The sequence below is a fragment of the Thamnophis sirtalis genome, unplaced genomic scaffold (assembly GCF_051295495.1).
Source record: "Thamnophis sirtalis isolate CommonGarterSnake01/CBP01778 unplaced genomic scaffold, rThaSir2_p1.2 scaffold_6, whole genome shotgun sequence".
Lineage (NCBI taxonomy): Eukaryota > Metazoa > Chordata > Lepidosauria > Squamata > Natricidae > Thamnophis > Thamnophis sirtalis.
Window position 1 is genome coordinate 10,870,126 of NW_028261386.1, and position 27,112 is coordinate 10,897,237.

General features: G+C 43.0%; 1 protein-coding gene across 5 annotated transcripts in view; it reads right to left on the reverse strand.

The window, feature by feature from the left end:
* The window catches only part of AUTS2 (activator of transcription and developmental regulator AUTS2), a 1,079,640-nt gene that overhangs the window by 36,492 nt on the left and 1,016,036 nt on the right, over nt 1-27,112 (reverse strand). For 3 of the 5 annotated variants that reach the window (XM_087717194.1, XM_087717195.1, XM_087717198.1), the window contains 4 exons: nt 9,562-10,027; nt 7,542-7,810; nt 5,765-6,006; nt 2,408-2,452 (listed from right to left, as the gene is read on the reverse strand). In XM_087717194.1, the coding sequence (XP_087573320.1) occupies nt 2,408-2,452; nt 5,765-6,006; nt 7,542-7,810; nt 9,562-10,027 (1,022 nt within the window). The remainder of the gene's footprint in view (nt 1-2,407; nt 2,453-5,764; nt 6,007-7,541; nt 7,811-9,561; nt 10,028-27,112) is intronic. The other 2 variants (XM_087717197.1, XM_087717196.1) reach the window with 2 other exon arrangements.

Here is a 27,112-nt window from a genome sequence, read left to right on the forward strand (position 1 = left end):
AGCTCAGCTTTCCGGTGTGCACATGCGTGGCAAGGGGCTGCTCTCCCGGTTTCCGGAGCTCCCACACATGTTAAAACCAGGCGCTGGAACCCAGAAGAGCAATGGGCAATGGCTGGCATGCCCAGAGAGGTGGCTCTGCATGCCACTTCCAGCACACGTGCCATAGGTTTGCCATCACGGGAATAGTAGGTTGGTCTAAAGGGGTCTTCTAACTGTTATGATTTTCATAACTTTCATAATCCTATGGTCGGGATTAAATTATATTCCTGATTTGGGTTGCTTCCTTGCTTGCTTTTTATGCCTAATTCTACACTCTCAGCAGAGAAAACAAATACATTTGAATACAATACTGGTTTTCTAATTACATTGGTATCCTTTGGTTAAAAAACAACACACACAGACACAGAGATCTGAAATCCAAAATGTAAAAAGCAAATTATAACTTTCTTACCAATTTAGACCATAATAGCTCTCTGCTTTGAGTCATTAAGTAAAATCCATCAGTTAGGATGCATTTAAATAAAGTGCTCTTTAAAAGATTCAGCCTTGCTTTGATTTATTCACATATTTACTTTTTTTTCAGGATTATATTCCAACCAGTTTTGACTGGATCATATCAAACAATAAATACAGGTAGTCCTCGACTTACAGCAGTTCATTTAGTGACCGTTCTAAGTTACAATGGCACCGAAAAAGTGATTTATGACCACTGTAGCATCCCCATGTCAGGTGATTTACATTTGGATGCTTGACAACTGACTCACAGTTATGACGGTTGCAGTGTCCCACAGTCACGCGATCCCCTTTTGCGACCTTCTGACAAGCAAAGTCATTGGGGAAACCAGATTCACTTAACAGCCGTGTTACTAATTTAAGAACTGCAGTGATTCACTTAACAAATGTGGTGAGAAAAGTCATAAAATGGGTCAAAACTCACGTAACAAATTTCTCACTTAACAACATAAATTGTGGTTGTAAGTTGAGGACTACCTGTACATTAAAATAAAACCACGGTCTTTAAAGACGGCCTCATATATAGTGAATTACAATAATCCAGCTGTGAGATGACAAGGTAGGAATTAACTGTTCACAAAGCTTCCTGATCCAGGAATGGACGCAACTGGCATCCCATCTGTAATTTACAAGAAGCAGAAGTTGCGAGTCCAATAGACAAATTGCAAGCCAGCTCCATCTGGAATAACACAACTCCATCCAAAGCTAAAGATGATAATTTAGGGATAATTTAGTTGGCTTTTGAATCTACACAACTTTGCCAAGGCTGAATTATGTCCCTTTGTCTCATAGCCAGTGTTTCCATTGGGTTGTTGGTCTTCCCAAAAGCACGAAGCTGACTCCTCATCCCAATAAAACCCCTTTTCTTTAGTTTAAAGTGAATTCCTCTCCAGCAAAATCCTGGCAAACAGTCTTTCAAGAGATCTGGGAACAGGCTCCAGCTGTTCCTCTGCCTCACTGCTGTCTAGCACCGAAGGCAGCTGAGAACTGCTAGACGGCCTTGATCCTACCTCTGCCTCCCACCCAGAGCCCCCGTCCGAGCCTTCCCCAGCCTCCTGGACTGGCCCATGTTCCTCCCCAACCTCCTCACTGTCCGACTCTGCTACCAGCTCTGCTGGTCGCTGGCAGGCCACATCAGCTGCTAAGAGAGCAGTATATAATTCTAAGTCCTATTGTTATCACCTCCAATAGACCGATTAGATCCCACAGATTAGGCCTCCTCTGTATTCCATCCGCTGGTCAATGCCGTCTGGCAACCACCCGGAGGAGGGCCTTCTCTGTGGCTGCTCCGGCCCTTTGGAACGAGCTCCCCGTGGAGATTCGAACCCTCACCACCCTCCAGGCCTTCCGCAAAGCCCTTAAAACCTGGCTATTCCGACAGGCCTGGGGCTAATGAGTCTTGCCCCCCCCCCCCGAATAGTATGGTTGTTGTGTGCTTTTAAACTATGGTATTGTTTTGTCTGTCTTTTTATTCCTTATTGTACCCTTCCCCTTTGACTTGGGTTGTGAGCCGCCCTGAGTCCCTTTGGGGAAAAGGGCGGCATAGAAATTTAATAAATTCAATTCAATTCAATTATAAGGGAGCCTATTATAATAATAAGGGGCACTTTGTAAATCCACTGAACACCCAGCCTCATTATGAAAAACCAGACTTGCTGAGAAAAAAAAAAGATATTGCCAATTTTAAAAAGGAGAAGATGCTACTTCTTTAGAAAAAGACAAGGAGGCAACAACTCAAGCAACCGACAATATCGAGGACAGATGCTTTTTATAGTGAATGGATGTGAAGGAATGAGACATAAAACTGGATATTCTATCAAGCGACTGAACAGTGATGTAAACTCATGGAATAAAAACAATTAAAAGCCATTTTAATTCAACAGTAAAAACTCACACTGTGACGGTAGAAAGGATCTACTTTTGTAGGGTATTTGTCAAACTGTAAAAGGATTGAAATACAAACTCATTACATTACATGTGTCGGGAGAGGGGGGAGGAGAGGATAACACACTTTTTTTTTTCATTTCGTGAAGTTTGGAATGCTCCCTTTTTAAAAAGTCCCTATCAGTTTTCATAGATGTTTTATAGATATCAATGGAGGTTAGAAGGATAATAAACTCAAGATTGTAGCCACAACCACAGTATCAAAGACCCACCTTTTTAATGTGTATTTCATGAAGCACATTAAAAAAAAAAAGAACAGGGTTTCGATTGCAAATTGTGGTCGCTGTCTTGATTATTATTATTTGTGATGCTTCACACACAAACAAATTCAACTTAAGATGCCTCAATATAAATCACAGCAGAAAACTTTAACACACACACACACACCCCTGGAAGTTAAGAAAGATCAGGAATCAGCAGTCATAAAGCAAAACAGATCGAGAAAAACACAGGTAGCAAAATTTCAAGTATTAAATAAAACAAGCAAAGTTTAGACATTCTGTTGCTCTGGCACCTTAACCTTTCATCCCTCATTCATCATTTTAAAGCATCTTCACTTTTTGCTGGATTTGGTTTAGGGAGACGAGTAGGATTTTTAATAATAATAATAAAACTAATACTAACAATAATAGTAGTACTGGTAGTAGTAGTAATTGTAGTGATAATAGTACTAGTAGAGATAATCCTCGACTTACAATCGTTCATTTAGTGACCATTCAAAGTTACAACAGCACTGAAAAAAGTGTCTTGTGACTCTTTTTTTACACTTAAGTCTGTTGCAGCATCCCCATAATCATGTGATCAAAATTCAGGTGCTTGACAACTGACTCAGATTTATGACGGTTGCAGTTTTCCGGGGTCACATGTTCCCCTTTTGAGACCTTCTGACAAGCAAAGTCAATAGGGAAGCCAGATTCACTTAACAACCATATTACTAATTTATCAACCGCAGTGATCCACTTAACAACTGTGGCGAAAACGGTTGTAAAATGGGGCAAAATTCTCTTAAGAGCAAAAAAAATTGGGTTCAATTGTGGTCGTAAGTCGAGGACTACCTGTAGTAATGATGGTGATATTCAAAATACTACCCAGCCTGCTAACATTTACCTCACATTTCTACCTCAGATATGTATAAAGTAATAGAATGGAAAATGGAAAACCCAAAATCAGAAAAAAGAAATACCGATAACAGAAAGCTGTAAAAGTGTAATAGTGATTTTAATGTTTGGAAAATGTCAAATAAATAATAATAATTAAAAAAAAATGCTCCCCAGCCTGCTAACATTTACCTCATATTTCTACCTCACATTTCTCAGTCATCTCTGTGATAGTTCTAATTTTGTTAACACTTACCCAAATGGAGTTTCTGATCAAAGTGACCAAGATTATTTATATTAATTTAAATTTAATAATCCATAATTTAAATTTAACAATTTATTAAATACGTACACTGCCTGACTCTCGAGAATAGAATGATAGGGATAGACATAGAGATAGTTTAGGCCAGTGGTTCCCAAACTTGGCAACTTTAAGACTTGTGGACTTCAACTCCCAGAATTCTCCAGCCAGCTCTGCTCTCTCTCTGAATTCTGGGAGTTGAAGTCCACAAGTCTTAAAGTTGCCAAGTTTGGGAACCACTGGTTTAGGGCAAAGTATAGAAATACTACAATATTGTAATATTATAAATAAAGTGAAGTGCAGGAAAGAAGACTGACAATTCACTAATTTATTTCCCCCAGTGGTTCAGTTTTATTTAAATCTTTATTTAAGGCAATAAAGATGTGATTCCAGGAGACTCAAGTTATTTTCCCACTAGGTCTTGTCTTGAAATTCCCATCATTTATTTATTCGTTCCCTTTGTTCAAAGACACTAGATGACATCATTGCCATATTGTTGCATTCTGTATTTTTTTACCAAGTCTGAATTGTGGGATTGCAATAAACATAACAGTGGATGTGAAATTGGGGCTTTTACCGCTGTAATTAAAAGGTTCCAGGCTCAATTTTGACCCATGCTGTGGATAGCTAGTTACTGATGAGCTGACACCTTTTTAGTCAGTTTAAGTTTTGTAGGACAAAACCAGATGGTGGCAAAACTCCAGATGGCCACAAGATGGCAGCAGATACAGAAAATATTAGTTCTTGGCTGCCATCTAAGGGTTGTCCAAACATTTGCAAGCCAAATAGCCCTAAAGTATTAGTTACCAAACACTTGCCTTGTCAACATGTATTACTATTATTATTATAATATGATAAATACCTCTATTTTGTTCTAAAAGAAAGGCACCCATTAAAGCCTGGCTCTCACTTACAGCAAATAGAAGCAAGGAGAATATTAAGCTGCTGAATAAATAGCCAGGAATTTCATGTAGAAAACTTTCAATACACACCAAAAACTGGTACTTGTTCAATGAGATTTTCCTCATTGTTCATTATCAGAGAAGCTAGAAATACATAGGGTATAATTTAGCTATGCAAGCAACTCAAACGTTAGCCCTGGAACCAAATTAGTGCCATAATGTATCAAGGCAATTCTATGGGGCATTTGTTATAGTGTTATCCTAATTGTCCTTCGATATTTACTTGTTTTAATTGTTGCATTACTTGTACTTTTGGTTTTCATTCTCTATTCGTCACCCAGATCCACAATTGTGAGATGGGTGGCTATATTAATTGCATAAAAGGTAAAGGTTAGGTAAAGGTGCTCATCATTGTTTCTAAGCCGAAGAGCCAGCGCTGTCCGAAGATGTCTCCGTGGTCATGTGGCTGGCATGACTAAACGCCGAAGGCTCATGGAAGGCTGTTACCTTCCCACCAAATTGGTCCCTATTTTTCTATTTGCACTTTTTATGCGCTTTCGAACTGCTAGGTTGGCAGAAGCTGGGACAAGTAATGGGAGCTCACTCCGTTATGCGGCGCTAGGGATTCTAACCGCTTAACTGAAGACCTTCTGATCGACAAGGTCAGCCTCTCAGCCAATGAGCCACCACGTCCCTAGATATTTATTAATTGTATAGCTACCTATTTTTCTTTGCACATGTGGGGGACTCATGATTGCAAAAACAGAAAAGTTAAATTATTTATTAAATTAGGAGTACCAGATCTGGGCTGCCGAATCTATACACATGGAGTCCCCTCCACCCCCGAGACTCCTCTCCACTACAAAGGGGAACAGTCCAGAGGGTCCCAAATGCCTTTCAGTCTTTTCTCCCACGACTCCACAAACATCTTTGCGGTTGTGATTATGATTTGTAGCTGACACAATATACTTTGCAACAAAAGAAGGTTGCGCGCTACTTATCCTCACATTTCTGCCTGGATTACGCACCATGGGAGGTGCTGGCGTTGGCATGATGGCTGTTGGCGGGATGGCGTGAGGAAAAGGCGTGAAGGTGTGCTGGTGCGTGTGTTGGTGCGTGTGCTGGTGTTGGTGCTGGTGTTGGTGGAACTCCGTCCTCAAGTAAGGTGGTGGGCCCAGCGAGGCGCCACGATCGGCGCTCTGGGAAGCCAGAAACCGAGTGTTCAGCTCCTGGCGGAGAAGATCTTGCTCTGGAAAGGAAGACAACACCATGAAAGCCTCTCCCTCCTCCTTTAAGTCATCTTATGCATCACTCCAATCATCACCAACTCTGAACAACATTCCTGCCTAATGATGTAAAAATTTAAAAATTTAAAATAGACATCAGAATCTATAAAACAATAACAAAGGACAAGGCAACCCATAATTGTACACAAAGGAATAGTATGAGGAACCCAAAGTCTATCCCTCCACCCTCCAAATCTGTTGAAAAGTCAGGTTTTGATGGCCTTCATAAAACCCAGTAAGGTTGAAGCCATAGGGATCTCAGTAGGGATGCTAATGCTATATTGAGGACATCAAAAAGACTCCATTTCCTCAGTTTAGGGACCCAAAGAAAACCCCTTCAATTTTATCTGATTGGGTGGCGAAAAACAACTAGAGAAGGCCATCCCAAACACAGCCAAAACCTGGGGCATCTTCCTTCCACTGATTTCTCCTTATTGCAAAGAGGTTAATTTAGATACGTGTGGATGAGCTTCTGGTTTCTTCTTGCAAGTTCAGGACATCCATGGGAGGTTGATGACATCAAGAATGTATGACCCAGGCAATCAAAGCCCTGAGTCTTTTAAATGGGTGAGATATAGGGAGGGAGGGAAGGAAGGAAGGAGGAAGAGCATAGAGCGAGGAAGGGAAGGAAAAACATGGAGAGAGAGAGGGGGGAAGGAAGGAAGGATGCAAAAAGGGCATAGAGCAAGGAAGGAAAGGAAAAACATGGAGGGTGGAAGGAAGGAAGGAAGGAAGGAAGGAAGGAAGGAAGGAAGGAAGGAAGGAAGGAAGGAAGGAAGGAAGGAAGGAAGGAAGGAAGGAAGGAAGGAAGTAAGTTTAATAGTTCCATATTATTTTTTTAAGAGATAAAATTATTTCCTTCTTCCTTCCCCTCTTCTTGATGAAACTTTGCTGCTACTTGAAGTTATTTCATAAAATATGACATTAGCGCAATAAAATCTGTTTGTAACAAGGATTGGTAGAACACAGATTGGAAACCATTGATAAAACTGTGCAATATTTATTCAAGGTCGGAAAGTGTCTCCAAACAGATCGACTGTTTTACACACTGGGATGCCAACTGGTGATGGGACATTCTACGAGGCAACCTTCCCACACCAGGCCCACTTTTTTCTTCCTTTTATAAAGCCAACTTTTAGTGGATCTCATACCAGGATAAGGATTTGGTGGCGCAAAAATGTCCAGATCTTTGGAGTAGAGCGAGCTCAGGCCCGTTGGCAGAACCAGGTCTTCAGCGACTTCTGGAAGAGTGCTAGAGTGGGGGCCATTCTCATCTCTGGGGGGATGATGTTCCAGAGAGAAGGGGCCACCACAGAGAAGGCTCTTCTTCTGAATCCCACCAGGTGTATCTCCCTAGAGTACAGGACCCACAAAATTCCCTGCCTCCTTGCTCTGATGGGTCGGGTAGATGTGACCAGCAACAGACGGTGCTAATACCTTGACTAAAACGAGCAAAGAAACTAGGATTTGACCCGGAAAATGATGCTTTCTTCCTTACCTGAGTAAGCAGTGCCAGCGGGATGAGCTGGAACTTGTAATGTCCCCGATGTCAGAGGAGGAGGAGGAGGCAATGCCGTGGGAGGGGCAAACATATTGGGGTGATGGGTGTGATTAGAAGGCTGGAGGGCAGGTGTGAAATTATGGAGGGGGCTGTGATTGGGTAAAGACAGGGGGAAGGGGGAGGCCGAGGGATGGTGAGCTATGGGGGGAGGAGGCGGTGGGGGAGGAGGGGGTTGACTTTTGGCTGGAGTGCTGCTTCTGCTGCTGCTGTTGGTGGGAAAGACGCAGAAAGGAAGAGGTTAGCAAATGCACAGAGAGGAATTATCCAGTAAGGAAGGAGAGACCCACAAGCCCTCCCATCGCCACACAGAGAGAACAGGCCTTCCTTCCAAAATACAGGAAGTCCTCGACTTACAACAGTTCATTTAGTGACCATTCAAAGTCACAACAGCACTGAGTGACTTATGACCATTTTTCAGACACAACCATGGCAGCTTGTAAGGTCATGCGATCAAAATTCAGACACTTGGCAACTGGCTCGTTTTTATGACGGCTGCCATGTCCTGGGGTCATGTGATCCCCTTTTGCGACCTTCTGACCAGCCAATTCAGTGGGGAGCCAGATTCACTGAACAACTGCCAAATGTAGACCTTCCCCAGCAGGGAATTTAATCTCCTCAACTTATCTGACTTCTTCTAGGGAGAAGGATCATAATTTGCAAAGAAAGCTCAAGCTCTATTCACCTGCCATTTGATTTCTGAAAAACATCTCTTGGGTCTATATCAGGGGTGTCAAACTGAAGGCCTGGGGGCCGGATCCAAACCCTGGGGAATTTAGATCTGGCCCCACGGGCCTGACCCGTAACCAGCAAAGGGACCAGCCCACTGTGCCTCATCCAGCGAAAACGGAGCTCAGGAGGCAGCCCTCCCGAGCTCCAATTTTGCTGGCAGAGGACTGCGGGAGGCCATTACGGCTGAAAATGGTGTGGTTGGGGGGGCATGCACAGCCCCCCCCCAGCTCCATTTTCGCTGGCAAAACAAACTAAAAACAAAACAAAAGGAGTAATGTTTCCCCTTTTGCATTTGAGTATGCAAGAAGGGACAGGAAAAGAGAAAGAGGAAAGAGGAAAGACAAAGAAACAGAAGGAAAGATGGCAAGAGAGCAAGGAAGGAAAAATAAGGAAAGAGGGGGAGGGAAGAAGCAAGGAGAATGAAGAGAGAAAGAAAAAGAAGAAAAGGAAGGAAGGAAGGAAGGAAGGAAGGAAGGAAGGAAGGAAGGAAGGAAGGAAGGAAGATTATAACAAGAGGGAGGGAGGGTCTGAGGGAAGTCCTGCCTTAACACTTGGTCACCACAGGTGCCCCCCACAACATGAATGACATCGAGCTGGCCACGCCCATCCCAGCCCCCTGAGATCAAACCCAACCCTAATTCGGCCTTCAATGAAATCGAGTTTGACATCCCTGGTCTATAAGAAGCCCAGATATTTTATTTAAAATATATATATATATATGAATAAAGACTGATACTTGTCTGAGCCACGGGTCGGTTTCCCTTTATTTATTTTTAATTTTTTTAAAAAAAATCTAAACTTGAGGAGCCCAAGAACTTGATAGAGGCTATGGGAGATGTTGCTACACGTCTCTGGGTTTTATTAGCAGAAGCGTGAGAGATCCAGCCTAATTATTTAGTGCTTTATTTTCTTGTCTGATTAATAGCCTCCCCCTAACACTTGACACAGCAAGAGCCTTGCTGTACTTTCAGTCCTTTAAATTGCAGACAACAGTACTGGAAGCTGGCACCACTTTAAGCTTTTTGCCTAGTCTCAGTTTCCAAGGTTGGCCCAGAGTTTTTGGATTATGGAAGAAGACGTTATTTATAATTTGCTGGCCTTCTTCCAACTCTCCCACAGCACTCACCCAAATAAAGAGCCTGGCCCCTTTTCAAGAAATGTCAACATCTCTACTTTTACAACACAGTGGATGAACGGATGCTTGGAAAATGCCCAGCGTGATCCTCACCTCAAGCTGTTGAGGCTCAAACTGCTGCTGTTGTAAGCCGACAACTGTTGTGCAAGGCTACGGGAGGGAGGACGCAGCTGAGAAGGTGGTCGGTTCGGATGGGCCGGCTGCCCAGGAGAAGGAGGCCTCGGTGGATGTTGTATTTGGGAAGGAGGAAGGGTGGGAAACTGGGCCTCTTCCAAAGCAGGTTGTTTCTCTGGGGCTTCCGAATAGGAGGAGCCAGCAGGGTGGACAGCAGGAGGCTCTGGAGAACGTGCCTCTGTTGGTGGCACCAAACGAGGTGGGACCAAAGGCTGAGGAACTTGAGGACAAAGATCCTGAGGCACAACAGGCTCAAGCGATGGCTCTTTCCCACCGTCCTGACTCTTCTCTTGGCTCCGTTCTAATCCTGATATTTTGGGGAGTGCCAAAGACCTGGCCTCTTGATCTTCATTTTCTGTTAGCGTAACAACTCCTAAGTCTGGATCTGGAAACAAAAACAAAAGATGGTTGGTACAATAAGGCAAGCTACACATATTCTGAAGCTACACTTTAACATGTTAGGTTAATGAACCAGAGGTCTGACTGATTTTCAAGTAATGTTTTACATCCTGATAGAAAAACTAACCACAAAAAGCTAACCATTTGCAGCCTAATCTTTATATGAATAGAGTAGAGTAGAGTAGAGTAGAGCAGAGCAGAGCAGAGCAGAGCAGAGTAGAGCAGAATAGAGTAGAATAGAATAGAATAACAGACTTGGAAGGGACTTTGGAGATCTTCTAGTCCAACCCCCTGCCTAGGCAGGAAACCCTACACCACTTCTGACAAATGGTTATCCAACATCTTCTTAAAAACTTCCAGTGTTGGACCATTCACAACTTCGGGAGGCAACTTCTGTTCCACTGATTAATTGTTCTCAAATTAATGGAAATTTCTCCTCAGTTCTAAGTTGCTTCTCTCCTTGATTAGTTTCCACCCATTGCTTCTTGTCCTGCCCTCAGGTGCTTTGGAGAATAGTTTGACTCCCTCTTCTTTGTGGCAACCCCTGAGATATTGGAAGACTGCTATCCTGTCTCCCCTAGTCCTTCTTTTCATCAAACTAGACATATTCAATCCCTGAAACTGTTCTTTATATATTTTAGCCTCCAGTACCCTAATCATCTTTGTTGCTCTTCTCTACACTCTTTCTAGAGTCTCCACATCTTTTTTACATCGTTGTGACCAAAACTGGATGCAGTATTCCAAGTGTGGCCTTACCAAGGCATTATAAAATGGTATTAACACATGAGAGAAGATGGAAGGATCAAAAACAACCCTCCCCGACTTGTTTACCAGGGAGAATTAACAAAACTGCCAAAGCCACGAGGCCGTTTTCGAAAAACAGAATACAAATGTATTAAGCAATGAAATGAAACGCTACATGTGAAGAAATGCAATGAAACTCTTGTTTACCACAAGTGACTCAAAGATGAATGTCAATAGCAAGAGCATCTCAGGTTTACAGTGTAACTTCCAAAGAGTGAAGGGCCTTCTTTCTTGTGATTATTTTTTAAGCCTCCCGAGATGACAAATTGAGATGACTCAATCCGTTCGGTGCCAACAGAGCTTCAAAAAGCTTTCCTAGATTGTCTCCACATAAACAGCACTCCTGCAACACATACCACTGAAATTAACAAGCTGTGTCTGACAGCCAAGGAAAGCTTTTGAAGTAGTTGAGCGGAACCTCTTGAAGGACACTTAAGATTATGGGGAATTTTACTCATGACGGTGCATTTTATGGTACAAGCCACTGTCAACTCTGAAGCGAACCTGGCTGAAGCCATCTTGTGCTGCCTTGTAGTTGCCCCGAAGCCTGAGAGGGGGAAAGGAGGTGGGGCATTAGATAGCCCGGCTAACCGTCAAAGCAAAAACTTTTCCTTTAATAATGATACAATGAAAGACTGATATGTATATGTATATGTATATGTATATGTATATGTATATGTATATGTATATGTATATGTATATGTATATGTATATGTATATGTATATGTATATGTATATGTATATGTATATGTATATATATTTAGAGTCACAACCCCTGATAAGCCCCAATTATGGGAGGAAGCTAACTGCTTCCATCATCTGTCAATCGGCTCATCACAAGAGTCCATCACGACAGAAACCCAATATTTTTACTGTTGCCTTTGTTATATTTGTGTTTTTTTATTTGTGCTGATAAATAATGATGGAAGCAGTTAGCTTACCTTCTTCAGCTGATAAGGAGGAGACCTGTGGCTTAATGGCTAAGGCGTTTGCCTAAGATGCAATACAGCACAGGTTCAAATCCCAGTAAGGGTATGGCTAGCTGATGAGAGCTAAATAGCTTGAAATAGATCTATACTAGTCTCTCTCTCTCTCTCTCTCTCTCTCTCTCTCTCTCTCACACACACACACACACACACACACACACACACAAACATGAATTGAATAATTTAGAACTTTTTGTTTTAAAATGGATAAGGATAACAATGAATTTATGTATACTTGATAGAGGATTGGTGATATAATGTATAACTCTAAGTATGTATTATATCCTGTTGTTGATAAATAATTTTAATAAGGAAGTAATCAAAAATTGGTATATATATGAAGTGAGTATTTAGAATACCTTGTTGAATAATGAAGGAATAACATCTTTGTATGAATGTATGATGTACAAGGACAATAATGAACATAAGCATACTCGATGGATGATTGGTGGGATTATACATATTTGAAAATAGTGATATACAAATAAAAATAGTTGGTCATTTTTTTTATATTGTAAAAATATTCAGAATGGGATATTTGACTTTATAAAGGTATATTGTTATTAAACAGACAATCAAGAACATAAGGGAATTAGGTTTATTGAAAAGAAAAAAATATGAATCGTAACTGAATATATGTTGTACAATGAAAGTGAGGTATTTAGTTATATTAAGATGGAAAATCTGTGATTGTATATGTAATTGAGAATATGGATGCAAAAACACTTGTAACCAAACGACATGCTGTATGTAATGGATGAGAATTTTTTTATGTTTTTTTTTATGTTTAAAAATTAAAAAAAACAATTGCAAAAAAAAAAAAAAGCAAAAAGTTTTCCTGTGGGACTTGTTCTGACCTAGGCTTCCCCAAAAAGCAGAAAGCAGATTCCTGGTCCTGAGAAAACCCTTTTATTAAACGAATGTGAATCCCTTTCATTCACATTCAACAAGGGCCTGGCAAACAGTCTTTCAAAGGTGAATTTATGAACACGGACCTTATCTAGCTTGGAATTGTTTCCTGCAAAAGCCCACTCCCCTTTCGCTCCTCTTTTATTTCCTATGGGAGAGAGTTATCAAAGCGCCTTAAGGGCCTCTCTCCTGAGGTATGGGCACCACTGTCGTAATAGCAAAGGCTTCTTGGTCACAGCTGCCACCTGCTTCTTGAATAGGTACTATAAGTCCAAAAAAGACCCTCAAATTGTGCACTAGCTCTGAAATAAGAAGCTAAATATACAGCTAAATATAGAATCACTCCAGACTCAGGCAATCCAAACATCCACAGCCACTCAACCTTATCTGGATTCAACTTAAGCCTTTTCCTCCCCATTCAAGCCCACGCTGTCTCCAGACATTGGAACAAAGTGGAGCTATCGTCAATAGCTAATCATTAGGAGCACACTGTTTACTGAGGCAGCTTTCTCCATGAGGCAGTATTTTTTTTTTAGCAATAGCAATAGCACTTAGACCAGGGGCCGGCAACCTTAAACACTCAAAGAGCCAGAAAGGTCCTAAACGTTCATTTCTGGAGCTGAGTGTAAATCTGGTTCCTCCATCATAGAGTCTCCTCCTAGTGTGGTGTCCTTTTTCCTCTGCTGACCAGAAGTCCAGTTCCCCCACCATAGAGCCTCTTCCTAGTGTGGCATCCTTTTTCCTCTACCTGTCCTAACCGAAAGCCCTATCAATTGTGGAGCCGATCAGAAGTCCAGTTCCCCCACCATAGAGTCTCCTCCTAGTGTGGCATTCTTTTTCCTCTACCTGTCCTAACTGAAAGCTCTATCAATTGTGGAGCTGACCAACGACAGGGTGCCGTAGCAGAGGGATGAAAGAGCCACATGCGGCTCCAGAGCCGCAGGTTGCTGACCCCTGACTTAGACTTATATAACGCTTCCCAGTGCTTTACAGCCCTCTCTAAGCGGTTTACAGAGTCAGCATATTGCCCCCAACAATCTGGCCCCTCATTTTACCCACCTCAAGGCTGAGTGAAGCTTGAGCCTGGTGAGATTCGATCTGCCAAACTGCTGGTAGACGGTGATCAGCAGAAATAGCCTGCAGTACTGCACTCTAACCACTGCGCCAATGTGGCTTTTTTTTTTTTTTTTTTTTAAAGAATCGTAGATCTGTACCTTAACTTACAATTATAATTGAGTCCAGTATTATGGTCATAAAATGTTTGTGGTTGTTGTAAGTCATGGCATCACATGACGAACTGATTTTTCAGAATTTTTTTTCCACCAGTCATTAAGCAAATCTATTTTGCCCAATGGGAAGGAATTTTTTTTGCCAGGAACTAGAAGCAAATGCCAGAAACTAGCAAAAAAACAACAACAACCCACTGAAAATCAGAGTCATTTGACCTCAGGATGCTTCAAACAGCCATAAAAGTGATCTGGTTAACAAAGATCCAAAATGCGACCACATGGCTTTGTGTATGTCTATGTGTGCGAACACGTGCAGTTATTGTAACGTCAAAATCAGATGGCAAGTAGCTTTCGGGGGAGGGTGTTCTTCGTAATTCCAAAAGTTCCTAAGTAAGCAGTCATAAGTCAAGTCTTTTTAAGACTGTAATCCCTTTATTCAGGGTAGAATCAGGGCGACTAAATGGAACTGAGCATTTATTGGCTGGATACCCTTCCTGACACCTATGTGAAGTTCACAGCAGATATTTTCTCTTTGCGCCCTGAGAGAGAAATATCTGTCCTGACCTAGGATTAAACTCTCAACCTTCCTGGTGAAACCTAAGTGTCTTTACCATTAAGCCACCATGCCATCAGTAATTAGAAATGACTAGATAAATCTTAAGCAATTTGATGCTGTAGTTTACAATTTTGGTTTGTTACTTTAGCCATGCACTAGTGCATGATCTACAACTCCTCCAGATCAAGACTTGGAATATCCATTGTGGCTACCAAGAGATGAGAGAGAATACCATATTTTATGGAGTGTAAGACGCACCGGGGTATAAGATGCACCAAGATTTTGAAGAGGCAAATAAAATAAAAAAAAGTTTTGCATTTTGTAGACCTCCCCAAAATTGCCCGTTTTTCGCAAAAACGGGCCCACATTTTTTCAAAAAAGGGAATGCATGGCCTTTAGGAGGGTTGTAGAGTTTTGTATTGTATTGTATTGTATTTGTATTGTATTTGGTTTATTTGTATGCCGCCCTTCTCCAGGAGGGACTCAGGGCGGCGAACAACTCAGAGGGGAAAGGGAACATAAACAACAGAACACATAATTAAAATACACGAAACTCACACAGCCATACCAGTCGAGAGGGGAGGGGAACTCATCAACCCCAGGCCTGCCGGCACAGCCAGGTTTTGACGGCTTTCCGGAAGGCCTGGAGAGAGGTGAGGGTCCGGATCTCCGCGGGGAGTTCATTCCAAAGGGCCGGAGCTGCTACAGAGAAGGCCCTCCCCCGGGTAGTAGCCAGATGGCATTGGCTGGTGGACGGAATGTGGAGGAGGCCGACCCTGTGAGATCCTGGGGGTGCCCCCCCCTACTAAAAACTAGCAAAACCTGCTCTGTTTTTTGCAAAAACTGGTCCGTTTTTTGTCAAAAAAGGGCATCCATAGCCTTTAGGAGGCTTTCAGACTGCTCCTGGGGGCTGGGAGGGGGGGGGGCAAAAATGAGCAAAAAATTGACCAGACCTCAATTCCTTCTTGCTGGATGCATTAAACCTTAACGGTCTTCCAATTCAGCTATTACAACCTGAAAAGTGATGGAGGCTGCTAAGGCTTAAAATTCTTCTCAGTTGCTGAAATCCACAAAGACAAATTGAGGGAAAGCTCTGGACTTGTTTTAGTCCCATTAGTTTTGTACACACAGAGGCGGAGAGCTGACAGGGTCTTGGCAGACCTCACAGAACTTCTACTTTATAGCTGTCATTTTGGGTAAACATTCATTAACGCAGCCAGCACGCCTGTCTTTTTCCAGACCTCAGAAGATTTGGGAGCCTCGCAGCATGGAAAACCTTTGTAAAGAGCGGAGGGGAGCAGGCTTGGAAGGCCAAGTTACTGCTCCATGACAAATCTAGCTTTATTAAAAACATCTGAATTGGCTTGAAGATGTCTTTCCAAGTAAGGAAAGAAATGCAGGGATTTAAAAGCAATAATAATAATAATTTTAAAAAATGAAGCAACACCTTCCACGGACGAAGATGGCCATGGACCTGTCATTAAATGAACGTTGGGTGTGCTCAGGTAGTCCTTGACTTATGACCACAATGTAGTAAAAAAAATTCTGTTGCTAAGTGAGATGGTGGTTAATTGAATTTTGCTCCATTTTACCAACTTTTTTTTTTACCGCGGTTGTTATGTGAATCACTGAAGCTGTTAAGTCAGTAACATGGATGTTGAGTGAATCTGGCTTCCCCATTGACTTGGCTTGTCAGAAGGTCGCAAAAGAAGACCACGCCACTGGTGAAATTCAAAAATGTTTACTACCGGTTCTGTGGACGTGGCTTGGTGGAAGTGGCAGGGGAAGGATACTGCAAAATCTCCATTCCCTCCCCTCTTTGGGGGGAAGGATATTGCAAAACCCACTCTGGGGGCCAGTCAGAGGTGGTACTTGCCGGTTCTCCGAATGACTCAAAATTTCCGCTACCGGTTCTCTGGAACCTGTTAGAACCTGCTGAATTTCACCCCTGGACCACGCGTCCCTAGAGCATGCAACCATCCTAAGTATGAACCAGTTGCCAAGTGTCTGAATTTTGATCACGTGACCATGGGGATGCTGCAAAGGTCATTAAGGTAATAGCTCACTTTTTTAATGCTGTTCTAAGGTCACCAAATACGTTGTTGTAAGTCAAGGACTATCTGTATTTTGAGTTCCTAAGAACTGAAGAAGAGCCCTGAAGGAGTAACTGAAGTTACATAATTATCCAACAGCTACATATATCTGAGGAACTCACAAGTCTGGATGAGAAGTGAATTTTTTTTTAATTACTTCCTCTTAACCAATATTCAAGGCCTGCAGCCAGAAATTCCAAAGGAAGTAAACACTCATAAATTCTGTTTATTTATTTGCAGGGTTTTCTACTCTGCCCTGGTCCCAAGACTCCAAGCAATTTTACAATAAGGTTGGAAACAAGATGTGCTTGCACATAACATTCACAAGGAATGTTTTAAAAGGCATCCCAAAGCCACAGAGGCAAATAACAAAAAAATCATCCTCAAATGCCCATGCGTCAAAATTATTTTCATGGCTCTAAGTGAAAATGAGGATGCTTGGCACACCTCTTGGAGTGCTGCCCAGCAGGGGCACACTCCAGGGAATTGCTGTCTTCAGAGGTGTGTTCTTTTGAACTTTTGTGGGACATGACCCTAAATATCTCTTGTCTGCTGGATAGATTCCACCTGGAAGAAACCATCCCCCAAGGAATCTGGAACTAGGTTCTCTGTTGTCTTCAAAGGCAACCCCTGGAGAGTTGTACTACTATAATTAAAGCAAGTGTAGATGGTTGAGTCACTTTCACCAGAACTTCACAGTCTGCAACCATGCCTGGCATTTAACTTATTTACCACCTAATCAACCACAGAGAGGAGGGGTGGGCAAGCTATTTTCCAAAGCACCTGAAGGTCTAACAAGGAACAATGGATGGAAACTGAACAAGGAGAGAGTCAACCTGGAAATAAGGAGGAATTTTCTGACAGTGAGAACAATCAACCAACGGAACAGAAGTTGCCTTCGGAAGTTGTGGGAGCTTCATCACTGGAAGCTTTCAAGAAGAGACTCGACTGCCATCTGTCAGAAATGGTGTAGAGTCTCCAGCTTGGGCTAGATGACTTACAAGCTCCCTTCCAACTATATTAATCTAAGGTGAATTAATCTTAGGTGAAGGTCACTCATTCATACTTCTTCGAGAGATGTAGTCGGTATATAAAGCAGGCCACCTCTTGAAGAACGGATCAATTGAAGAAGATCTCCAATTGCAAATTTGTTTTTTTCAGAGTGATGTGCCCCTAACCTAGAGGACGTCACAAAGGACGTCAAGGAGCCAAGATGTTCGTGAACAAAGAGTAACTCCATCTTACTGGAATTCAACCTAAGTTTGTTTTGGTCAATCTAGACTTCAATAGTTTGTAGACACATAGTAGTCAGAATTTCCATAGCATCTCCAAACCAAGTAATATATAGTTAAGTAATATCAGTACACTGATGTATTCTTCTTCCTAAACCAAAGGATAATTTTCCATGAACTTGTCCAAACTTATTTTTTAAACTACTCCAACTGACTACAATCAATTTTTTATTAACAAGGATGCTGGTAGCTAATTCCAGAATTTATCTATGTTCTCTGTAAGGATCATATTCTGTCCATTTTGAATTTCAGTACAGTATATTGTGAAAAAAATTAAAATATAATTTTCCCTTGTCTTATATAACATCTCTCTCTCCCCTTCCCCCCTTTCTCTCCAATTTTCTTTATACCTCCCCTTACTTTCCTCTTTCCAAACTAAAACTACAATTGCTCCAGTCTTCCTTCATAGGAGAATATTTGAGCTCTCTTATCATTATGCCAGGCATGTCAGATGCTACATCTTTTCTATCTTGCTCTACAGAGTAGAGAGTTGGTCTCTGACAGAAAACCACTTGAAGAAACTAGAAGCATTTGAAATGTGGATTTACAGATGGTTGTTATGTATAAGCTGGGTTGACAAAATCACAAATGAGGAGGTGATAAGCCGCCTGGGAAAGTCAAGGGAAATCATCAAAGCCATTAAAAAGGCGAAAGTTAGAATATTTTGAATATGTGACACATCACCCAGAAAAATACCCCATCCTTCACTTAATCCTCCAGGGAAAGATTGAAGGCAAATGAGGTCCAGGCTGAAGAACATCATGGCTTCAAAATCTAAGGAACTGGTTTGGACAAAACTCAGCAGCACTTTTTCATGCGGCTGTCAAAAATATAATCGCCAACATCCGATGACAGATATGGCACAAGAAGGAGAAGAGAATTATTATGCCAATAGCCAGTACCCACTTCTATTTCGCAGTGCAATGCCCTGTTTCACAGAACCTGCTATGCCAAGCAGGAGTGAGTTCCTGCTGGCATTATTACCGGCTCCGCGTGCGTGCACATTTGCACTTTAAAAGTCTGCACATGTGTACAACATTAGAAAAGGGGGAGAAAGTACATTTTTCCAATGAAGATTGTTCTGCGCATGTGCAGGATGGAAAATCAAGATGGCGCCGCTGAGCATAGAACCAGTTCAGGAGCATGTCCAGCTGAATTACTACCTACTCGTCCAAACTGGTAGGAACCCGCCTCTGATGCCAAGAGCTCAATTACCAATGCATGATTAGGAATCACAGGACTTTGAAACTATATGTCAACCTATTCTAACATGTTGTATGCACCCACCCAATGTATCCCTTAAGTCAAGCTCTTAAGTGTTATCTTTCGAATGAGTGATTTTGCTATAGGTAAGCAGTTTTGGTGAGGAATGGCAGACTGTCTTCCCATCTGATGTGACAACTTTGCTTTTGGCCAGTGTCCCACAACCATCTGTTGTCTTTTTTAGTTCTGTTCCATCGCTGGCACAAAGCTTCCAAGCCCCCACAATTAATTTAGCCTAATATATATATTACCCCAACTGTCCCTGGATCTCTGCAGCATGGGTACACAGCCTGCTGCCTTCTGGGTATCTGGAGTTCAACTATCACAATGGAAGCTCAAAACATCTGGAGGACATCATACCTAATGTCTTTCCCAGCCCTGCTAGTCGATATCTATGGGCGGAACGATCCTTTTGTGTGCAAAACCAGGGTTTTACTGCTGAGATACCGAGATGTCCTATTTCGCAGCCTCGGGGAACTGTAATTTTGAAAGAAAGATGGATGCCAAGATTGTAAGAAAGCACATCCAGTCAACACTCAAAAGCTTGGCTCCTCCAGAACGGGAGATGCAATTACAGACCGAAATCTGCCACGCAAAAACAATAATCTATGTGCTTTGCTTGTTGACAAAGCCTCTGTTGCAATGGAAATATATTAAACTCCCTCCCATCAATTATGGTAATAAAATAACATGTGGGTTTCTTTTTCATCCTTCAGCAAAGTCCTGTTCCATGAAAAGCTGCTTCCCCCCAGGGTGCAAAGCTTTCCAAGAACATAATACCCCATTTTGCTTCTGTTTTGAATTTGTTCAACAGTCATTTGAGACTGACAGTAAATGGATAGTTGGATTTAAGCTCCTAACTCTTTGCAACACTCCCCAGAGAAAAGTGGGGGAGATAAACCATCCTTGTTTTGGACAGATGCATATTTTAAACAGCTGGCTTCCTAACCACAGGAGGGCCATTTCTTCATATGCATGCAAACACATAAAGCTGACTTCTAGTTTGATATGGCAATGTTGCTAAATTACAGTTTCAGCTCACTCCTGCGTTAAGTAGCTATCTCCTTATCTTTTGATTGCTTTATTACTTGATTGGTAATCAGAAAACATCTCCTGTCTAAATATTTGGCCAGCAGTACAGTTCATGACTTACAACAGTTCATTTAGCGACTGTTCAAAGTTACAATGGCAGAGAAAAGAGTGACTTCTAACCATTTTTCAGAGTTACAACCAGAGGTGGTATTCAGCCGGTTTGGATCGGTTCACCCGAACCGGTAGCAGAAATCGCAGATGGGCCTGCCCACACGCCCCGGCTCTATGCCGTCCTATTTAGGCAGGTTTTCGAGGCCAGGCGCATGCGAGGAAGGCGCACACGTGAGCAGAGTGCATGCACGGAAGTCCGGGCTCATGTGCGAAAGTGCAAAGCGAGTAGGCACGCGGCGGACCAGTAGTAACAAAATGTGAAACCTACCGCTAGTTACAACCTTTGAAGCATCCCCAAGATAATGTGATCAAAAAGTCAGGAGCTTGGCAACCAGTTCATGCTTATGACAGTGTCCCGAGGTCTTATGATCCCCTTTTGCAAACCTTCTGGCAAGTCCATAACAACCAAGTTACTAATTTATTAGCTGCAGTGATTCATCTCACAACAGTGGCAAGAAAGGTTGTAAAATGGATGCAAAACTCACTTAATGAATGTCTCAAAAGCAGAACATTTGGGCTCAATTGTATCCATAAATGGAGGACTACCTGTGTTTCTGACTTCATTTGCCATGGATCAAACTTAAGAAGATGGGAGAAAAGAAAGGATCTCCTTACTTTTTGAGGTAGAACAGCTGATTGAGCTGGCAGCAGCCTAGATGATCATTTTGGTTTAAGCCCGTGTTGGCGAACCTATGGCATGCGTGCCACCGGTGACATAGAGAGCCCTCTATGCGGGCATGTGAGCTGTCATCCCAGCTAAACTCCACTGCGCATGTGCCTCCCACCGGCCAGCTGATTTTTGGGTCTCTGCTGTGCATGTGTTGGGGATGGGGCACATGTGGGAGACTCGCATGGATGCAGGGGGTCACACATATATATGTAGGGGGAGGGGAGAGTGCTGCACCCCCCCAGCCCATTTTCGGTCCCAAGAGGCTGCAGGGTGGCCTACTAGGCCCCAAATGGGCCATGGGGGGGAGGTCCTTGCATGCATGTGTGGGAATGGGGGTGGGATGTCATGCGCACATTGCACTATGGATGAGGGTACACTGGGGCGTGCTGTCGCGCACACATTTTGCCCATGCGATGGCAAAAAGGTTAGCTATGACTGGCTTAAGCTTTAGCCCAGATCCAGAAGAAGAAAAAACAACCTCAAACTGAATTGCTTACTGCTTAAATATTTTTCCATGTTACACATATTGTGACCATGTCTGAACTTAGGCAGCTAAAAACCTTACCGACAACTGGAAGCGGAAAACCAATTATTTGAAACAGAGATCTGATGGTTTTGATTTAGAAATGGGGGAACTGAAAACGCTTAGGGAGTGAATCACATGAAACAGGGATAATATAGCTGGAAAACACTGGTAAACAACCTAAAACAGATGTGGCAGATATTCTGAAAGTAAACATAACTCTTCAGGATGAAGTGACTCACCTGGAGGGTCTTTATCACAGGAATGTTTACCTGGTTGAACAGGGGTTTTTTTTTGGGGGGGGGGGGATAAATGTATAAATGAGGTTTTATCACTGCAGTTCAGAGGTGGGTTCCTTCGGTAGGATTCTTATATGGTTCTATGTTTTTGAAGTTTTGGGGGTTGTGCAATATGGACTTTGTGTTTCTAAAAGGGTTTGGATCATTCCCTGCTTGTGAATGGAGCCAAACTTTCTATAGGCTCATTATCTCATTATTTCAATCTGGCAGGCATGTGGAATGAACCTTTCTGGTAGTAATATTTTATTTGTGTGTGGGAGAAGGAATTGGTTGCTTCCCATAGAGGAAAGGGAGAAAGAAAGAGAAAGAAAGAAAGAAAGAAAGAAAGAAAGAAAGAAAGAAAGAAAGAAAGAAAGAAAGAAAGACAGACAGCAATTTAGGACTAGAAGGCTACTCAGAGGTCATCTAGTCCAACCCCCTGCTACAGCAGGAAACCTTACATTGCCTGGATTATTTTGGTGCCTCTAACAGAGAGGAAAAGTGCCAGAAAGGAGAAGGAGTTTACTAGGACAAGGCTGCCATGCAGAGGAAGGCAGAGATAGTCCTTGACTTATGACTACAATTGAGCCCAAAAATTTGGTTGCTAAGCAAGAGCACTGTTAAGTGAGCTTCACCACATTTTACCCAATCCATGACATCTCCTGGTGAGTGACATCAAGCTGCCACGCCCACAAAATAGACCATGCCCACAGAATAGGTAGTAAAAAAAAATTGAAACCCATCCCTGCTGCAGTTGGAGTATAAACTTGTAACTGCTCATCCAGTTTGTTGGTTGTGAGATAATTGAGATCTATAGTACAAGATCATGCTGTGTTTTTCAAACAATACCCAGTGCAAAATAAGTAAAAATTAATTTTCCTCGGGTCAAACAGCTCTCAGGGCTGCATGAACCCATCCATATTTCACTGCAGGTTCTTGGCAATAATATAAAAGTTATTTCTCACTGCTTCATCCTGAGGCTTTTTATATTTCCTACCCCGGAGTACAGCACTGAGATTTTGTGGTAATCCCCTATCCATGAATATATCAGACCCAATCTTGTTTAGCTTTTCAAAGTTTGATTGATTTAGATGTATCCGTTTATAAAAAATCGGAGGCTTCGCAATCCCATACAACTACAGGGGAGGAAGGTACTTACTTTAAACTTTAATAGAATTTGTATGCCGCCCACTCCCTAGGGACTCTGGGCGGCTCACAACAATAAAAGCATTTAAAAACATTTAAAATTACAAAATTAAAATCAACACAACATCCATTTCATCAAATGGGGCTGGAAAAGTCAACAGCCCCAGGCCTGCCGGAACAGCCAGGTCTTAGTCACTTTACGGAAGGCCGGGAGAGTGGTGAGGGTCCGGATCTCAGCAGATAGCTCGTTCCACAAGGCCGGTGCAGCTACAGAGAAGGCCCTCCCTCGGGGAGCCGCCAACCGGCATTGTCCAGTCGACGGCACCCAGAGGAGGCCCAACCTGTGTGATCTTATTGGTCGTTGGGAGGTAAATGGCAGGAGGCGGTCTCTCAGGTAACCAGGCCCAATACCATGTAGGGCTTTAAAAGTAACGACTAGCACCCTGAAGCTGGTCCGGAGACCAATAGGAAGCCAGTGCAGCTCACGGAGGATAGGTGTAACATGGGTGTACCTCGGTACACCCATTATCGCTCACGCGGCTGCATTCTGGACCAGCTGTAGTCTTCGGACACTCTTCAGGGGCACGTTTTACGTTTCAAAAGCAAGAAACACTTTAAGAAAGAGATCCATTTATAATGACAAAAGCAACCTGCAAGGACTCAACAGACTCTTTTCTCCCAAAACCTGGGAGAACAACCAGGTATTCAATGACTTTTACAACGCCCATCAGGACAGGTGATCAGATAAGTGCAACACAGGATAATCTTCTATATATAAAAACCAAGTACCACTCATTCATCACAAAATCTCCAGAACCGTTAAATCCTACAAATTTGAAATTTGGCATGGACGTTCCTCTTGGCTTCTAAGTGCTTACTAAGAAAGGATTTGTCAAAATGACCATCAGATCATTAGTATTTGTTATACAGTAATTAACACGCTCTGATGCTAAAAAGTTCTACTCCCGCTCCCCACCTGAAAAGAACTCTGTTCCAACTGCCAGTTGCCTCACATTCCATTACCTCAGTTCAAACTGGCAGACGTTCCACTCCTTCACTCTGGAGCGGTCTGGGGCTCCTTACAGTACTAAATGTCGGTACCTCACCAAAATGTCTACGCCTTCCACCTATGGAACTGCTTCCAGACTCAAGGTAGTGACAGCGATATTCCCATATATGTTTCAATCATCGACCACCACTGAGCCAACATATTGTGAACCAAATTTCTCCTGCATAGACCGATCACATAGTTTCGTCGTGAAGCACGGGTATCCAGCTAGTATAACATATAGCATCTGCCCGAATGGAGTCATGAATTAGCCTTGTGGGGCAGCCCAGATAAAAAGCACAACCAGAACCTCTACATTTAATATAAGATTACAAAAGGTCTAAAAGTACATTTCTCTCACCCCTCACACCTTTGCAATCCAAGAAACTAGGCAGTGTCCCCCCCTGAGATGTTTGCCATACCCTAATTCCATGTATAGGCTCAGATGCAAGAATTGGGTATGTCCAGTCTGGTGAAAAGAAGGACTCGGGCAGAGGTGGGTTCCTGCCAGTTCTCACCTCTTCTATAGAAGAGGTTCCACAAATCTGCCATGCCATTTAGAACCGGTTCCAACTCCCTCCCCTGCCCGTCCGCACCATGCTTGCCCCGCCCACTGTTCACTGATTGGCTGGCTTACCAATTGCCCCGCTTGCCTCTAAGAGTCCTATCTAAACTTTAAAGTCTTAAAGCTGTCAAGTTTGAACATCCCTGGGGTTTTTTTTCCTAAAGGGTTAGGGGTGCAAGGGTTTTGTAACTTGACAGCTTTAAGACTTACATGCTTCAATGCCAGAGTTCCTGAGCCAACATGGCTGGAGGAGGAATTCTGGGAGTTGAAGTCCACAAGTCTTAAAACTGTCAAGTTTGAACACCCCTGGGGTTTTTTTTTTCCCTTAAGGATTAGGGGTGCAAGGGTCTTGTAACTTGACAGCTTTAAGACTTGCGTGGTTCAAATGCCAGAGTTTCTGAGCCAACATTTTGGTTGCTAAGCAAGAGCATTGTTAAGTGAGTTTCACCACATTTTACAAGTTGGCCACTCCCACCCAGTCACTTGGCTGGCAAGCCACTCCCATCTAGTCACTTGGCTGGCAAGCCACTCCCATCTGGTCACATGGCTGGCAAGCCACTCCCACCCAGTCATATGGCCAGCAAGCCACTCCCACAAAGCAGGCCACACCTACAGAAGAGGTTCTAAAAAATTTTGAAACCCACCACTGGACTCGGGTGACATGATACCAGTGTTCCAATATTGGGGGGGGGGGGCTGCCAAAAGGAAGAGGGGATCAACCTGTTTTCCAAACCACCAGAACGCAAGACAAGAACCAATGGATAGAAACTAATCAAGGAGAGAAACAACCTAGAACTAAGGAGACCTTTCCTAACAGTGAGAGCAATTAACCAGTGGAACAACTTGCCTTCAGAAGTTGTGGTTGCTCCATCACTGGAAGCTTTTAAGAAGAGACTGGGACTTGTCTGGAATGGTATAAGGTCTCCTGCTTGAGCAGGGGGTTGGATTAGAAGACCTCCAAGGTCCCTTCCAACTCTTTTATTCTGTTAAAAAAGGCTGAGAGCCGGACAAAGAAAGAGCTGGAGCCAGGACCAAAATTCGATCCGGTTTGTTTTCCTGATTACTTTCAGTGAATTAAATTCAATTAATCAAACACAGCAAATAGGATTGGTCCTTTGTATTTGAAGGTTTGTCCCTTTCACCAGGTGCAAAAAATACCATTTTGCAATGCTATCAAGGCAACTTTGCAGTGCTAGATTAATCTGGTTATTTATAAATGCTGTCCTCTATTGCCGGAAAGTCCGGGGAGGGAAGCGGGGCTGGCCCGTTTCCTCCTGGGGCTGCTGGGAGAGGGAACCGGGGCTCGTGGAGACTCGCTCGCAGCCGGCTTCTCTGGAGCGGGGGGGGGGGGCGCGATAGAAGTGGAGCAGATCCTCTTGCCGCTGCGGGCCTGGGTTGCGGAGTGCCAAAAGGGGAGGGGGCCTCTTGGAACACCCCACCCCCACCCCTCTTCGCCTTTCGCCTCCGTGGCTCTCGCTCCAACCTGCTGGGGGGGGGGGGGCAAAAGCTGCTTTCTTTCTTTTTGCCTCACCAGCCAGAAGCTTCACCGCACGTCACTGACCCTTACCTACTCTGAAATCCAGAGCAAACACATCTTCATTAACTTTAAGCTGCTTATTACCCTTGCTCTCTCTGTTATCACATGGTTGCATAAAATGTTGCATACAATTTGATATAAAATCAATGCAATAGTTGAGTCTATGGCTCCCATTTCTGTAGCCCCTGCCCCTGAATTACAGAGAATGAGTAGCAGTAGATTCCCAGGATTTTTTTTCCAACCCTAGTTGAAGATATTAGGAACTAAATCTCTGAACATAAAATAATAGTATTAGAAGGGACCTTGGAGGTCTTCTAGTCAAACCCCCTAGTCATGCAGGAAACTATGCCATTTCAGACAAATGATTGTCCAGTCAATCTTTGAAAGCCTCTAGTGATGGAACACTCACAGTTTCTGAAAGCCAGCTATTCCATTGGTTGATTGCTCTCCCATTAGGAAATTTCTCCTTAGTTCTAGGTTGTTTTTCTGTCTTTGGTTAGTGTTGTGGCCTGCCAGCAGAGCTGGCAGCAGATTCGGGCAGTGAGAAGGTTGGGGAGGAACATGGGCCAGTCCTGGAGTCTGGGGAAGGCTGTGACAAGGGCTCTGCATCAGAGGCAGAGATGGGGGCAGAGCCAACTGACAGTTATCAGCTGCCTTCAGAGTCAGATATCAGTGTGGAGCCTGTTCCCAGTGTGAGCATGTGCAGAATTGCCAGACGAAGGGAACAGCTAGAGAACAGAGGTCGACTTGGGAGTAAGGTCACAGATAGACGATGAATGGCCCCTCCGAGAGAAAATAAAAGAGGAGCAAAAGGGGAGTGGAGTTTGCAGGAGACAATTAGTTCACTTAATTGGTTCGTGATTCTTCGAGATGCCTTGCCAGGTTTTGCAGATATCGGCCTTGTTAGGCATATAATCTAACGGTTGGGTTTGCAATATATAAATCATGTAACAATGCTGTATCTGTTTC